Source organism: Lepidochelys kempii, chromosome 19 (genome assembly GCF_965140265.1).
Source record: "Lepidochelys kempii isolate rLepKem1 chromosome 19, rLepKem1.hap2, whole genome shotgun sequence".
In the NCBI taxonomy this organism is placed as follows: Eukaryota; Metazoa; Chordata; order Testudines; family Cheloniidae; genus Lepidochelys; species Lepidochelys kempii.
In genome coordinates this window covers 3,660,664-3,675,954 of record NC_133274.1, presented here as the reverse complement: position 1 = coordinate 3,675,954, position 15,291 = coordinate 3,660,664, and the positions used below count along the sequence as shown (strand labels likewise).

At 53.0% G+C, this 15,291-nt stretch overlaps 1 protein-coding gene across 7 annotated transcripts in view; it reads left to right on the top strand.

The window, feature by feature from the left end:
* The first annotated feature begins 433 nt into the window (after nt 1-433).
* Nucleotides 434-15,291, top strand: part of TFAP2E (transcription factor AP-2 epsilon) — a 50,750-nt gene continuing 35,892 nt past the window's right edge. For 5 of the 7 annotated variants that reach the window (XR_012155639.1, XM_073317760.1, XM_073317757.1 and 2 more), the window contains exons 1-3: nt 434-634; nt 5,305-5,751; nt 7,899-7,950. Coding sequence is in view for 6 of the 7 variants with exons in the window: in XM_073317760.1 (XP_073173861.1) it covers nt 587-634; nt 5,305-5,751; nt 7,899-7,950 (547 nt within the window). In the remaining variant the exon portion in view is untranslated. Of the gene's footprint in view, nt 635-4,592; nt 4,841-5,304; nt 5,752-7,898; nt 7,951-15,291 lie in introns of those variants that run through there. The other 2 variants (XM_073317761.1, XM_073317759.1) reach the window with 1 other exon arrangement.

Here is a 15,291-nt window from a genome sequence, read left to right as displayed (position 1 = left end):
TAATTCTGCCCTCGCCTGGGTCCAGACGCGGTCGATTCCCGCTGCCCGAAGGCACCGGCCCATCGCAGGCGGGAGGGTCCCCTGCCTCCGCGGAGCGCGGATCTACCTGACACACGATTCGAGCCAGCAAGAAACCCGAGAGGGGGGTATTCGCCTTTAGCTCGGTTCCTGACACGGCTGCTCCCGCTCCCTCCGGGGGCTCAGCCCGGGCGAGTCTCTGGAAAGTTTCAAATGAACTCGGGATTCCGGATTCAATTATTCTAATGCGGAGCAGCGCGCCCTGCAGCGCAATATTCAAATCCACCCCACTGCGCCTGCCCCAGAATTGGGTTAGGGCTGGAAATTAAACGTGCGCCGGGCCAGGGGTCACGGGCTCCTCCGAGGGGCGGCGGGTTTCCTGGAACCTGCCCTTCGCTGGCCGGTTCCTGGAGCTTGGATCCTGCGGCCCCGAACGCGAGCCCAGCCGGCTGGAGAGGAAAGGCGGCCTCGGGAGAAGGGAGGGAGCCGGAGAAGAATTTGGCTCGTCCGATTCGATTGTTTGTTCCATCTCTTTACAAAGGCGCTTTTAGTTCCCTTCTGCCCCAAAATGCATTGGAAAGCCGAGAACGTGAAAGAAGAACATTTGTACCTGCAGGTGAGGAGCTGGGTCGGGGGGGGGATGCTGGTGATTAGAATGATTATTCTCGGGGCTGGGGCTTGATGATGTATTAAGCTGATTTAAAATGCAGCAGGATCCCCTTTGCTACAGGCTGGCCAGGCTCTGGAGTTCAAGCCTTTCAGTGCGATATCCTCGCAGCTGTAAAGGGTGGCGTGACGCTCCTTTCTCCTCGTTTTATTTCCTATCCGGAAGGACGTGTGATTTGCCCCCGGTACAGGGAACCTGCTTTGGAAATGCCACATGGCTTTGTCCTAAGGCTGGGAAATGATTTATTGGACCGGTAGAATAAGGCTTTGTATTGTGGGACTAGCCCCAGCAGGGAGGGAGAAAGAACCCGAAATAGTCTGGGTTTCTGGATGTCCCTTCAAGTCTCTTGTGTCACAACACAGTCCTCATTCTTGTTCCTCCAAGGGGGAATAGTCTGTGTGTGTGTGTGTGAATCTCAGCATTTCAGGAGCGACTGGGGCGAGACGTTTGCTAACGCGCAAACAGGAAAGTGAGGGATCAAACTTTGTTTAAAATCCGACTTTGCCCCCCGGCTCTCTGCCCCTCTCTTGGGGGCGCACTGTGGTGGAGTGGGGCGCGGGGCCCTGCCTGCCTCCGGAGCGCCCACAGGAGAGGGGCGATCAGCCAGTCAGTTCCCTGCGCGTCGTGGCTGTGAAGGGTGAGAAGTACCCGGCGCATCTGTGTCTATGATCAATTCATTTCACCAGCAATCTAAGGAACTTGATTTTCCCCTGCAGTGTTTCACTTTTCTTTTTTTTAAACAAATCCGTAATATCTTTATTGTCAGGGAAATACGTCGATTCCTTTAATATTATGATTTTCCACTCCGAAATAAACAGCTTAATTCGCCACTTTCCGACTCGGTGCCTGAGGGACAATGTTTGTACGTCTCCTGTGTGTTGTTCTCTCGCCTGCTCGGACCACGTCCCTGCATCTGCGAGGTCCCGCAGGAGGTGGGAGAATTGCACATGTCGGGTTTGCGACGGGAGCCCCGTGAAGCGGGGTGACAGGGGAAGGGGGCCGGCTGCCTGGGGCTGGCTCAAGGGGGTTAAGCAAAGTTGATCCGGTTTCTCTAAACACAGCAAACTGGGAGCAATCTCCGCGGTGCCCAGGGTTGTGTTATTTCAGACTGGGAGCAATCTCCGCGGTGCCCAGGGTTGTGTTATTTCGGAGGGATGCGGGCGCACGCCCCGGCGGACCCCCAGATGTTCATTTCCCGGTGTTTGGTTGTGCACTCCCGGGAGATGTTTGTGCCTGTCTGTAGGTAGGGATCGAGGCGTGGCGCTGAGCGCCTCTGCGATGCAGACAATGTTTGCTTAGGGCAGCTTACGGCTCGCTGTGTGTGCAGCCCGCCATGGACAATGGCACGTGGCTCTAGATTTGTGTCTGTGTGTGACGCCGGTGTTAAGAGGCGTCTGTGCATTGCTACAGGGGGGGTGTAATTGTCTCTCGGTGGGTGGATAATTCTAGAGACAGAAGCGTACTTGTGTGGCCGGCCCCAGAGAGAGATGTGTGTGTCTATGGACACTTAACGAGATCTTGGGGTGTGTCGCTATGTAGACTTCTGAGTAGTTGTAAAAGTCCGTGGGGAGCTATGGAGATCTATTTGTGTGTGTGTGTGTGTGTGTGTGCAGATCCGTTGGTGTGTTTTTGCACAGATACGTTTGCGTGTGTGTGTGTGCAGATCCGTTTATATGGTTTTGTACAGATACACGTGTGTGTGTAGATCCGTGTGTGTGTGTGCAAATACTTTTGTGTGTTTTGTACAGATACTTCTGCGTGTGTGTGCAGATCCGTTGGGGTGTTTGTGTGCAGATCCGTTTATGTGGTTTTGTACAGATACACGTGTGTGTGTGTGTGTAGATCCGTGTGTGTGTGTGTGTGCAGATCCGTTGGTGTGTTTTTGCACAGATGCGCGCGTGTGTGTGTGCGCGCGTGCACGCGGGTGCTGATACGTGTGTGTGCACGCCCGTTGCTGTGGTTTTTGTCCAGATGCGCTTGTGGGTGCCTGCGCTAAACTGGTGCCTACCCGAGATTCAAACTCCAAGTCTCCAGACTTCAGCACTCAGCGTTTGCTGACGGACTTTCCAGCGCAGGGGCCGCCAGCTCTGGGGTGGGGGGTGGGGATCACATCTTAGCGTTGCAGATGCATCCGATGAAGTGGGCTGTAGCTCACGAAAGCTTCTGCTCAAATAAATGTGTTAGTCTCTGAGGTGCCACAAGGCCTCCTGTTCTTTTTGCATGGGGGGGGGGGGGGTTCACACAGTTATTTCGTTGTTTTTAATTCACACAGACGCTCACCCCCGCCCCATCCCCACCCCCACCTCCCCCTCCCCCCAGTCCTCGCTGTGGCTGGGGCTGCAAAAATACGGGCTCTGAACCACAAAACACCTGCGGAGCGGGCTGAGGGCAGGCGGCAGCGGGCCGGCCTCCACCCTCGCCCGGAGCCCCGGGCAGAGACCCCGCTCACCTGGTGAAACCTGCCCCGGGCAGGCTCCCCCCTGCCTGGGCCCGGCCCGCCCGCTGGCCCATCCGGACGATCGGGATCCAGAGAGGCTGGGGGATTTACACACAACCATGTATCGATGAGCCTGGAGATTGTTGTCTAAAGAATACCAGGGATTTGTTCGCGACCGGCGCCCCCGGCCGGGCTCCTTCCCCCGGGCGGGGAGAGGCTGGGGGTGCTGGACAGTGGGCGGGTTTCAGCGGGGGGCGCAAGGAGCTGGCGTCTGCGGCTGCTGCTCTGAAGTTTCCTGCCTATTTTTATTCTTGCAATTTCCAGAGTGAATTCGTAAAGTTCAGAATAACCCCCGCGGGTCGGTGCGGGACGCAGAGGGAGCCGCTTTGCTCCGCGTTGGGGGGTGAAGGGGGGGGGAATCGATTGATTTCCGAGGCTGCTACTGGGAATTTCGCTTTTCGTACAAGAGAAAAATTAACACCTTGCTCAGGCTAATAAACTGAAACCTTAGAGCCACACAAACGTTTCCTTGAAACCATCCACCTCCACAAGCATCTTCCCTCCCCCAGCCCAGCCACGACTCAGCCATTTGAAATTGTTCTTTGCTCCAGCAACCGCCCCCCCCCCCCCAAGCCCGCGGGACACAGCGTCGACATCAGTGGACTTGAGGGACTGGGGCGGGGGCGGGGGGGGGGAGAACCGGAATTTCCAAAGATTTTTGCAGCCTGCTTGGAGGCTGCGGTGGTTGGGATTCACCGGCTCCCACCCCAACAGGCGGGGGTGGGGGGAAGGGGAGGACTTTTCTTTTTAAATGAGTCTGTGCTCAACACAAAAATGCAAGAATGAAACAAAAAAAAAAATGCAAGTAATGGACCCCATGGAAAGCGGTGCACGCCCGGAAGAAAGGCACAAAAATCCAGCAAAGCAAAGCAGGAGAAAACACAGTTCTTCCAAATCCAGATTAGGCGAATAGTTAATGAGATCTCGCGAGTTAAAATTCCCTCTGAATTTTCCGTGGGAGCGGAATCAACCCCCCCCCCCTTTGATGCCTCATCCGTGTTCAACGGAAAAGAGACAAACCTGGTCTTAAAAGAACCACTAAGAAAAATTCTAAGAACCAATTTGATTTTTGCTAAACGGTTTCTCTCTCTCTCTCTCTTAATATTTGTGTGGTTTTTTTTTTAAATCCAGAGTCCTTTCAGTGTAAACGGATTCACACGGATATGATTTGTTTAAGATTCTTCCCCTGAATGTAGTGGTTGTTTAAAAAGAAAAACAAAAAAGAAAAAGAAAAAGAACCCTCCTCAGAAAGAGACACAAACCTCCCCCCCCCCCGCCCATTAAAATAATAATACAAAAAGGCGAGACTCGGGCTCTGTCTCTTTAACGCGCGCTCCCGGCGCTGCCGGCGCGCCCCCGGCTCTATAACTGGAGTGCATGGCGTTGGTTTGGGCTCAGAGGGAGAGGGAGAGGGAGGTGGGAACCATCTGAAACACTTCGGAACTGAACGGTTTTGTAATCGAAGGGACAAAGCCATCCGCGTAACTCCCCCCCGCTGGATCTGGGATTTTTCCTGCATGGAGCTGCTGGGCCGTACCCGATTTTGAAGGATTGTTATTGGGGTTTCTTTTATTCCTCCACGTCTCTGCTTTGACACCTTCCTCTAGGCCTCCCCCCCCGCCCCCGCACAGATGCTAGTTCACACTTATTCAGCCATGGTAAGTTGGTGGGGGGGGGAGAGACTCATAGGGGGCCACCCCAGAGATATTTAATGGAGGCAGCCTCGTCCCTCCCAACGAGAAGGGATTTCACCCTCTGATTCTGGCCAGATGTCAGAGCTCGGGGGTCCCGAGCGGACGCTTTGTTTTCTCCTGGGGAGGCTCGGGGGGATCCAAGCGGAGGAGGGAAGTGCAGGTAGGAAGGTGTTTGCAGGCTGGAGCGGGGACCTGTCCCTGCCAAGGGGACGCGGAGCCAGGGGGCAAAGCGGATTCCTAGCCCCGTGGCGGGGGAGGTGGCCAGGCGGTGTCAGGCGCTGGAGCTGGGGGCTTTGCCCAGGGCTTGGTGACCTTCTCTGCGCCGCTGGGAAGCCAGGTGGCCCTGGAGCCGGGCGCCCACGGGGGAGGCCAGGGAGCCGGGGCCCCAGCTCCGCCTGACCAGCGTCTTTCTTCTCTTCTCCCCGCAGGACCGTCCCGATGGGCTGAACGGGGCCTCGACCGGCGGCCGCCTCTCCCAGCTCTCCTCCCTGAACCAGGCGGCTTACTCCTCGGCTCCCCCGCTCTGCCACACGCCGGCCTCGGACTTCCAGCCCCCCTACTTCCCGCCGCCCTACCCGCAGCCCCCCATGCCCTACTCGCAGAGCCAGGAGGCCGGCTACCCGCACCTGGGGGATCCGTACAGCACCATCAACCCCATCCACCAGCACCAGCAGCCCGGCTGGCACTCGCAGCGGGCCCGGCAGGAGGAAGCGGGGCTGCTCTCGCAGACCCACCGGGCGCTGAGCCTGGATCCCCGCCGGGAATATCCGGGGGTCCCCCGCCTGCTGCACGGGCTGGCCGATGCGGGCCACGGGCTAGGAGACGGGCCGCTGGGCCTCCATGGACTCGGACATCCCAGCCTCGAGGACATCCAGGTACATCCCGTGGCTGTGGAACGACCCAAGGCCCGCCAGGCGGGGGGTGGCGGGGGTACCCCAGGAGGCCGGGCTGGTGGGGAGTTAGCAGCCTTTCTCCGGCCGAAGGGCTCGGCTCCGCCGGTGCCCAGATCCCAGCTGGCTGCCCTGGGGGCGCAAAGCCCGGAGCCCCTGGCCCGGTTTGCATTTCTGGAGGGGTTCCCCGCGCTGTGTCCAGTCTTTTGGAACGGACTTTCCCGGGCAGCCCAAGGGGGGAAAGCGGGTGGAACAAAGCGATTCAAGGGGAAAGGGGGTTAATTTAAAGTGTGGGGGGGACTAAAGGGGGAGCCCCTTTGTTTGAGAGAAGCTGTTCAATGGGGTCAATTAATCATAAAACAGCCCCTCGCTGCTCCATCAGATGCTCCATCCCGGGAGTGAAACCAAAAAGTGATCCCGAAAATGCCCGGCTGGTCTCTCGGAGCCGAAAAGACCCTCTGTTCCGCTGTAACAGGCAGGCTCTGCCCAGGCAGGGGGAGGTTTGGGACCTTCACACTCAGGCTGTGGAGATGGCTCATTTTCCGAAGGGAGGGTTCGCTTCTAAAAGTACAACTCTCCTTTTTCGCTTTCACCCCTTCGTTTTCGATGATGCTTCGTTAAAAAAGAAAGAAAGAAAAGAAAATGACAAGGATGGGGGGGGAGGTTGCGCTTGGAACTGGTGTTTTGCCTCGTTGGTTGTTTTGGGGAGGATCGAGGGGGACATTTCCATTGCAAAACGGTCCGGTAGATATATTCATTTTCTTATTTTACAATTCTATTGGTTGGATCTTTGCGGTAAATTCTGGATTTGCTGCAAATTCAAGACTCTCCTTCCCATTCGCTTTTCCCGAATTTGCGCCTCCGCTCAGATCCTTTCCTCTCTTGTCCTGTCAAGAAACTAGATTTCCTTTGCCATCCAAATCGCCCCGAATGTGAAATGTTTTATAACTTTCTAGCCACACGATGTCTCCTCTCCTGTTTTCATTTTATATCGTGATATTAGCCGCAGACGGACTCGGGGGAATGGCTGCGCAGAGATATTTACAAAACATCATTTCACTGTTTTAAAAGATGGAGCAAAATACTATCCTCGTTCTAAAGGACAGAAATCGAGACGTTCCCTTTAGTTTGATCCAATTCTATTCCAGCGATGCTTTTATCCGAGCCATCAAAGACACAAACTGCTAACAAAGAGCCCAGGGAGAGAATTTGTGTCGGTGTTTTGTTCGCACTCCCAAGTGTACCGAAGTAATTCGAGTTCTATTTGTATTTTCGTATCATTTTATTTATTTACCACGTGAAGACAGTAGCTAGCAGAGGGGCAGGAGTTTTGTAGAGAACTTCAATTACTTTAACAAAACACGACACGGTTTGGTTTTTTTATGTGCGTGTGCTTTTTATTCCGGATTTGTCAACTCTCTAGCAAAGGAAATATGGAGAAAGAAACATTATGCGCAAAGAATACAAAAGCACCCAGAACGATATTTAATCCCTAGCTCAAACAATTTTTTTTCCATTTTGAGGAAAAATCTATTCCATTCACACAAGTTGGTCCAATAAAAAACATTTCTTCGCCTCTCTGGTCTCTCTCCATATCCTGGGACCAACGGCTAGAATCACACTGCGAACAGCCTAGTCCTCTGTCCTCTCAAATCTCGGAATATTTTTGTTTGTCTGCCGCTTGGAGGCAATTGCAAACTATCTGCGTCCCCCCCTTAAACAGGAATTAGCTCCGGAGTTACCTGGAACGACCCCCCGGTCCCCCTAAGCGACCGAGGCAGTATACTCGCACAGGGAAGTCTGCGCGTTGCTAACAAGAAAGAACAACTCTAGATTCTTGCTCTCTGTAAAAATTTAATCATAAAGTAGGTTTAAAAGTATCTGATGAAATAACTGGGGGTGACTGTTCACAGGAGCTGCACGAATCCATTTGCAAGCCCAATATTTGTAGGGTCTAATTTATCTCATTCGATCTTTGAAGAAAAGCCCCGGGAAGCCTAGATCTCCGCTGTTGGTGTGTGTGTGTTGATGATGTGGCCCGTTTGAAAACGGAGAGATCTCCACGGCTCCCCACCCCTCAGTTCTGCATTAGGAAAGCAGCACCCTAATATTTGTGCCTTGCGTGCTTTCAGGCTGTGGATGATGCTGGGCTGAATTTACTGGATCAGTCGGTGATCAAGAAAGGTAAGGAGATCTCCTCTGGAAACAGGGGCTGCAAGGAAAGTCTTTTTTAGTAGCCCACCCACCTCTGGGGACCGGGCCGGCGCTGCAATGGGACCCCAGTTCCCACTGGGAAGGGGGAGAGAGCCCCAATCTCTGGCGCTGCCTAGGGTTTGAAGCCGCAGGGTTTGCTCCAAACACCAGTTCCGGGTCCCTCGCCTCTTTATGGGGTCCGGCCCCGCATTTCTTCCTTTTAAATAATCCCTTAAACACATTTCACACCAGCTCAGAGACGAGCTGCCAATCCGGGCTGCCTGCTCCAATTTCCGGACTTAGGGCCTGATCCAATCTCCGGTTTCTCGCAGAGACCCTCGGTTTTTTTCCCTATTAAAAGTAATTACTTAGGGGCCTGCCCGGCGTTCAAATGCATCCTCCCTGCCTCTGGATATTTACTGCCTCATAAAGCACTAACAATGTCAGAGTCAGAGGGGCCGGAGAAACACAGATGGGGGGGGGCAGGGCACTGATTAACGGGAATCCCCCCCACCCCACCAAATCCGTAGGGCCCAAGGATGGACTCTACTGCTCAGACCTGGCGCTGGGGCTATTTCGCACCAGTCCGCAGCTGCTCCAGATCCGGGGGAAGGAGGTTGGCTGGGGCTTACACGTTGGGGGTGCCCGGGGACTGCCTGGGTCTCTTGCTTCCTACGCAAGGGTGCTGGGGTCGGGTGGGGGGACTTCTCTACAACCCTCTCCGAACAGGCTCCAAGCTAGTGGACACGGGGCCTGATCCAAAGCCGAAGGAAGCCAATGGAAAGACTTCCATGGATTTTAGTTGGCTTTGGATCGGCGCCTTCAGCAGCCGGGAACAGGAGTGGTACAATAAACCACTGTGGAGCAGGGATGGGTGGTGGTGGTGGTTTTTTTTTAAACTGCACCAATCCCAGCTCCTGGTAAGAGCAGTCGCGATCTTGCAGAAAGCGGGAGAGTTCGGGGGTGATTATCTACTATTGATTATTTACTGTCCTGGCCGGCAGCTCCCGATCGATTGCACTTCGCCCGATTGATTGGCTAAGTGAAATCGTTGCGAATTCCCGAAGCTGGCGGGGGGGAGGGGGCGGGGAGTGTCTCTTCGGCCCCCTCCCCAGGAGAGTAAATATAATTAGGAAAATATTTTTAAAAATAGAATCTGACTTTGGTTGGGATCCCATCCGGGCTCGCTGATCAGCATTGGAAAGACCTTGGGTTCACGGCGGGGCTGGGGCTCTTACAGTCTGTGCTCATCGCAGACAAAGTTACAGTTGCCTTTTTGTTTTTTTAAAAAAGTCACCCATTAGAATCAAAATGTCCCGTTTGAGGTGGGTCAGTAAAATAACATTAGCAAAGTCAAATATAGTTTTTAAAAAACGAGACCTGCTGGGTTGAAAGCGCCTGGGGAAAAAGGAGAGCGGAATAAGAAATAAAAGGCCCCGCAGTTGTGGCGGAGCCATTCAGCCAGCTCCATATGAAACTGGCCCGTGGGCATCTCGGCGGATGTGGCCAAGGCAACCATCCTACAGGGTGACACGCCGGGAATGGCCCGGGAGCCAGAGCAGTCAAACTCCAGGGAAAGCCCAGCAAAACGCGCACAAACAGTCGGAAGAAGGAGAAACGCGTCTCCGGGGGCCAGAGGGCTTTGACCAGCGACGTTATGTCTAATTGTCCGTCTCGTGCCCCAAACCTTCTTCCATAATGATGAATAACACCCAGCGCCCCCCCCGCCCCCCCGGTGAATAGTATCCCTGCCTTACAGGGGCCGATGGAAAGAATCTAGCTGCTGGCCCCTGTGCGCTTTGGATCTGGGTCTTACCCTAGGCCAAGTAGCCGGTCATTGGCACAGCCAGGATGGGACCCAGACACCGGAGCAAGTCACTGCACTCCCGCCTCCCCCAGTAAATTCCCCCCCCATACAACTCCCCAGCTAACTCTCTGCACAGGAATCCGGGCAGGCTCCGGCCCATCGAAACTTGTCTGTTCAGATTTAGGGCAACACTCCCGGGCCAATCCGAGCGGGATGCTGCGGGTGGCAGGTCGGCTGCCGCTCAGCCACGCTCGGGCTCAGGGATTCTGGGCAAGGTATGGCCCCATCCAAGTCGCCCACAGGGGTTGAGGGCGGTACGGCCAAAGTTACTACATCCCCCTCCCTGAGCTGGCTGGGGACCGAGGGGAACCAGCCCTGAGCCTGGAATTCCAGCCCGGGGGTGGGTGGCAAAACCTCCTGGTTATACGAGACAGAAAATCAAAGCGGAGCCGTTTTCTCCAGGGGCCTGCAGGCTGGCTGGCTCTGCTATTGAACCGGCAGACCTGGGGCTCTCAATTAGACAATTTAAAAACAAAGCCCGGCCTAGGAGAGCCTGCCTCAGGAGCCACCTGTGCAAAGGTGCTAGCCAATCCCGCCTCGCTCCGGCACCCCCGGGTTTGGGTGGCCGGGGAATGCAGGCTCAGGCCGGCCCGGTACAGACTTGCTCGCTTGGGTAAAGATATGCAGGACGGGGCGCGTAGTTTGCAAACTCTTCCAGGAACTTGTCCCGCCTCTTGAGCCCCGACACGCGGCTGGTGCTGCCGAGAGCAGCCGAGCGGTGATCTCACAGGTTATTTATCCCTGGACTAGAATATCTCCAGAGCAGCATTTCTAAATAGGAGAGCTCGGAATGTGTTCCCGGTTTGGAAACTGCATTTACCCAACGGACCGTAACAGCTCCCAGGGGTTATGGAGAAATGGGCAAACCTGGTTAGCACTTTTAAAAATAAATTTCCGCGTCCACATCCCTCGCTCTCCCCCAAACAGCGACAACCCCCCCAAAAGTCACTGCGCAGTAATAGGCAGAAAAATGCTGGTTCCTTCCAGCAGCGACTCGGGGACCTTCAGGGGTTGGCTTCATAATCGCTGGGCAGGTTCCTAAAAAGTCCGTGCAAAGGTTCAAGCATTCACTGCGCGCTGATGGCGCTGCGCCGCCAGGGCGAAGTTTGCTGTCAAAAGTTACCCCCGAACGCAGAGCAATTGGTTTCGAGACCACAGCATCTGGGTCACACTCCACACAGCCCCCCTCTCCCCCCGCGCACCCCCATCAAGCCGGATTAAAGTCGGGACAAAAGCGGGAGGAATTCCCGGGAAGCCATTTGAATACAAAACAAACAAAGACCAGGGACAATTAATTACCGCGCTGTATTTTGGAACGAGACTTTCTCGACTAACGCAACATAAAAGGCATCTGCAACCGTGACTGCAAACTGCCCTGCCTTGCGTTTGGCCTGCAGACTTCTTCGGTCGGCGCCGAAACCTTGGATCCCTTCTGAGCAAGCCAGTGAATTGGCTTCCTTCTTTTGTTTGTTGTTGTTGTTGTTGTAAATCTACTTTTTAAAAATCGGACCTCGGTATGCCAAGTCTCAGTCTGGGCCAAAACAATGGTACGGGCGAGTTTATATTGATTTCGGACTAAACTAGGGGTTTAGACTAGAGAGGCGTCTGGGGTCGCATTAATGCAGAGAGAGAAAGTGGCCCCTGGCCCCGGAGAGTGAAGGTGTCACAGGAAGACCCGCATGCGGTTTTCTTTTCTTTTTCAAGACTAGTTTCTCTTGTTCATGAAATGGTCCGTGCTTTGCACCAGAGCAAGGCACCACAAAGAGAGAGGGTCTTTGGGCTCTTGGCAGCAACATTGCTTTGGATGAGACTGGGTCATTTTTAAAAAATAAAGAGATAAGAAAGCGAGAGAAACCCAAACAGGGTAACAGGCTGAGAATGCCACAGCAAAAAGGGCTCCTCGGGAAATGAGACGAATATCAGGGGGCAGGAGAGGATGAGATTTCATCTCGGTGTGAAGGATCAGCCCTCCCAGCTGCGTTGGAGTCGCTGTCAGTCCTCCCTCTCCATGAGCCCCTGCTGACTGGGGGGGCGCGCGGGGGGCAGCCTCTGCCGGTCTGCGGGGGGGGGGGGTGTAAAACCCGGGGAGTTCCCGCTAGTTCACCCCCTTGAACTCGAACCGGGGGCGCAGCCAGTCGCAGGGACTTGATCAGCCATAAGCCAAGCCCGTCCCGCGGCCGGCGCAGGTCTCCCCGGGCCCGGGAGCCGAGCCGAGAAGGTTCCCGAGGAAGTTCCCCGGGCGGGCAGGAGCCGCCGGTCCCACTCGGCCGGGCCGGCTGTTTTGAGGAGTCCCGGGCCGTTGCATGGTGCGCCTCAAAGGGCTCGGGTCACGCTTTGCTTTGCGGCCCCCCGCCCCCCACAACGCTCAGCAGAAGAAGATAGCGAGGAAGAAACGTGTCGACGGGATGTTCTTCTCCCAGGGCGCTGGGGCGGGCAGCGGACGGAGGGGAGGGATGCCCCCCGTAAAGGGCTCTAATGAAATGCAGCTTCGAGACTATTTTCTCATCTTGTTTTGCAAAACAACAAAGCCCAAGAGGCCGCGCAAGGCCGTTGTGCCTCTGGCCGGCCGGGGAAGAGCTCGCCAGGCGAGTTACAATCCCCGGGAACAGTTCAAAGGAAAAACAAACCCTTCCTAATGGGGTGACTGGTGTCGTTTAGCTCATCTGCGAATTAACTGCACTTCCGTACATCTAGCCGGACTGCCAAAGCGGGGGGGGGGGAAGGTTTCAAATAGAAAGCCCACGGATCTCGATGGGCCCAGAGATATTTATCCATTGACACTCTTACGTTAGACTCGATGTTTAAACGATTTCAAGGCGCTTTGTAAACCCCGGGTTATTTCCAGAGCCTGGGATTAAAGACCAGGTCGGGGAAACTGAGTCTTGTAGGCATGTCACTGCTGCTCCCCTCGGCGGGGGACTCCTAGGCGCTTACAACCCATTCCCGCTGCTTTATCGCAGGGGCTCTCGTTTCTGATCTCAGCCATTTCGCAGCTTCTCTCACCCCCTTGATTCGGATCCTGACCTCGTTTCCCCGCCATCGGTTCTCACTGAGTCTGATGCTGCTGTCCCATGACAGAGTCCATTTATTTCTAACCTTACAAAAGCCAAGGGCCAGATCCTGCCCTGATTTCAATTTTGTTTTGTTTTTAATTCGACAAAGGGTTGAGGATCGGACCCGCCATCCGAATGAATACTAGTCAAAGCAAATGCAGAATTTGCCTCCCTGTCCCAGACTCCAGTCGCTCCCTGACCGTGTAAAACAAAATCCTTGTTGGGGAGAAATTGGAAAAGCGAAGCGAGCTGATGTCAGGGAAATGGAGTTGACTTCAGCTGAGCGCAGTTGATCCTAACGCCAACTGAAGATAATTTGGGAGCCCCACCTGAGCGGATTATTTGGGATTAATTTGGGAGCCCCACTTGAGCGGATTATTTTTAACCTTCCCAAATTAAATTCGACTCCAAATCAAACAGGCCGAGCATTCAGCGGGAGGTTAATAGTGGGTTGTTTCAAACGTTAAACAGTCACTTTGTGAAGTATGCCCCGAGACCCGGGAGATAAAACAGCGTCTGAACGCTCTGGAGGTTTTGCTGAGAACTCGGTGTATTTACTGATCGTCCCGGGGTCTCTTTCTCGCTCTCTCTGAAAACACTTTTTTATGAAACAGGGGAAGTCGCATTCATCTCATTCTGTGCAAAATATTTCTACTTTGCACCTATTCAGCCCGCTTCTACTCAAGAGCCCTCTATTTCCCTAAATTTCTAAAGATAAGCCTTGACTACCTTCCCCCAGTTAAAGCAAAGAATCGAAACCAGCCTCCCACCTGAACCCCAAACACTTCCTCCCTGTCCAAAGATGCAGCCAAATTACTCTTCCTTGCACCAGCGCAAATCAAGGCCACTGATTTTCAACACTATTTCACCAGCGTAAACCCTAATGACCGACAGCAGAATGTAACCCGCACATTAATAACGCCTGCCATGGTAACGCGATATTTTTTCTTTAGTTTATTCCCTATTTCTGATGGTCAGGAAAACGGATTGCAATAATAAGAAGAGGAGGACTTGTGGCCCCTTAGAGACTAACCCATTTATTTGAGCCTAAGCTTTCCTGACCTACAGCTCACTTCATCGGATGCATTCATCTCCCCACTGTATTTTCCACTGAATGCATCCGATGAAGTGGGCTGTAGCTCACGAAAGCTTAGGCTCAATTAAAGGGGTTAGTCTCTAAGGTGCCACACGTCCTCCTTTTCTTTTTGGGGATACAGACTAACACGGCTGTTACTCTGAAACCGGATTGCAATAATGACAGTCAGAGAAACTTGAGCCATAAATACAGCCCCGCACAAAGTGTACACACACGTAGCTGACGGTCTCTGGTGTCACTGAGAGTGTCTTTCCTAATTTACGACTGATTCGCCTCTACCTGTTAAACGCCCCCATCTGCTTGAAAACAAAGACCCGTGGTTAAAATAGCTCAACTCTGTGAAATATTTTTCTAATAAAAACTTCATCGGAGTATTGTCGAGAGCGTTAAGACCATGATCGATTTATGCGGCTCCCTGGGATAATAACTTGTATGAAATAGTCAAACCCTGCTCTTGGCTTCCCTTCACATTTTGAAGAGAGCAAACATGTAGATAGAAAGCGCTGTTTAACCACTGATACGTGTAGCCATTAAACACAAGCACAGGGACAAAACCACAGCCCTCTTTAAAGGTTTAGTGGTGACAGTTAATATGGGCAGTTTCAGGTTTCTGAAGTTCAGAGGGATGCAAAGGTTCCTGAGATAACTATATCTGATAATATCTGAGTGACACCTGAACTGGGTTAATAATGAGAGACCTGGGGCTGCAGTCCTCCTGCTCAAGCAAAACACCAGTAAAGTCAATGGGAGTTTTGCCTGAGTAAAGATTGTAGAATTGGGGCCTGCTTCACTATTGCCCTCCAATTTGTACAATCATTTGCACTAGTGCAAAGTGGGTGTGTAAACCCCTATGAAATCAGAGTGGTAGTATCTTACACTAACTTTGCACTGGTGTAAATGATTATATTCTACAAAGTATAGAGCAATAGAGAAATCAGGCCTCTCTATTATTTATACTGTGTTTTAAGAAGAAAGGGTGTGAGGGGTGGGGGTAAACCTTTTGAACCCAACTTCTGATCTTAATTTCACCAGTTGGAACCTAGAGTAAATCACTGAGATTAGCAGAGATCAGAATCCTTTCTTACTGGGTCTAATCTTGCAAATCTTTATTCAGGCAAAGCTCCAATCGACATTAATGGTGCACTGATGGTAGTCATTACATAGTAAAAAAAAAGAAAAGAAAAAACCATCGTACATTACAGTACCCTTTACAGGAAAATTGTTATTCCAAGAATAAAATTTCATTACAGAAGGCATTTCAGTGAAGCATTAACAACCATAATTATTTTAGCTTTAATTAGAACATATAAGAGGCA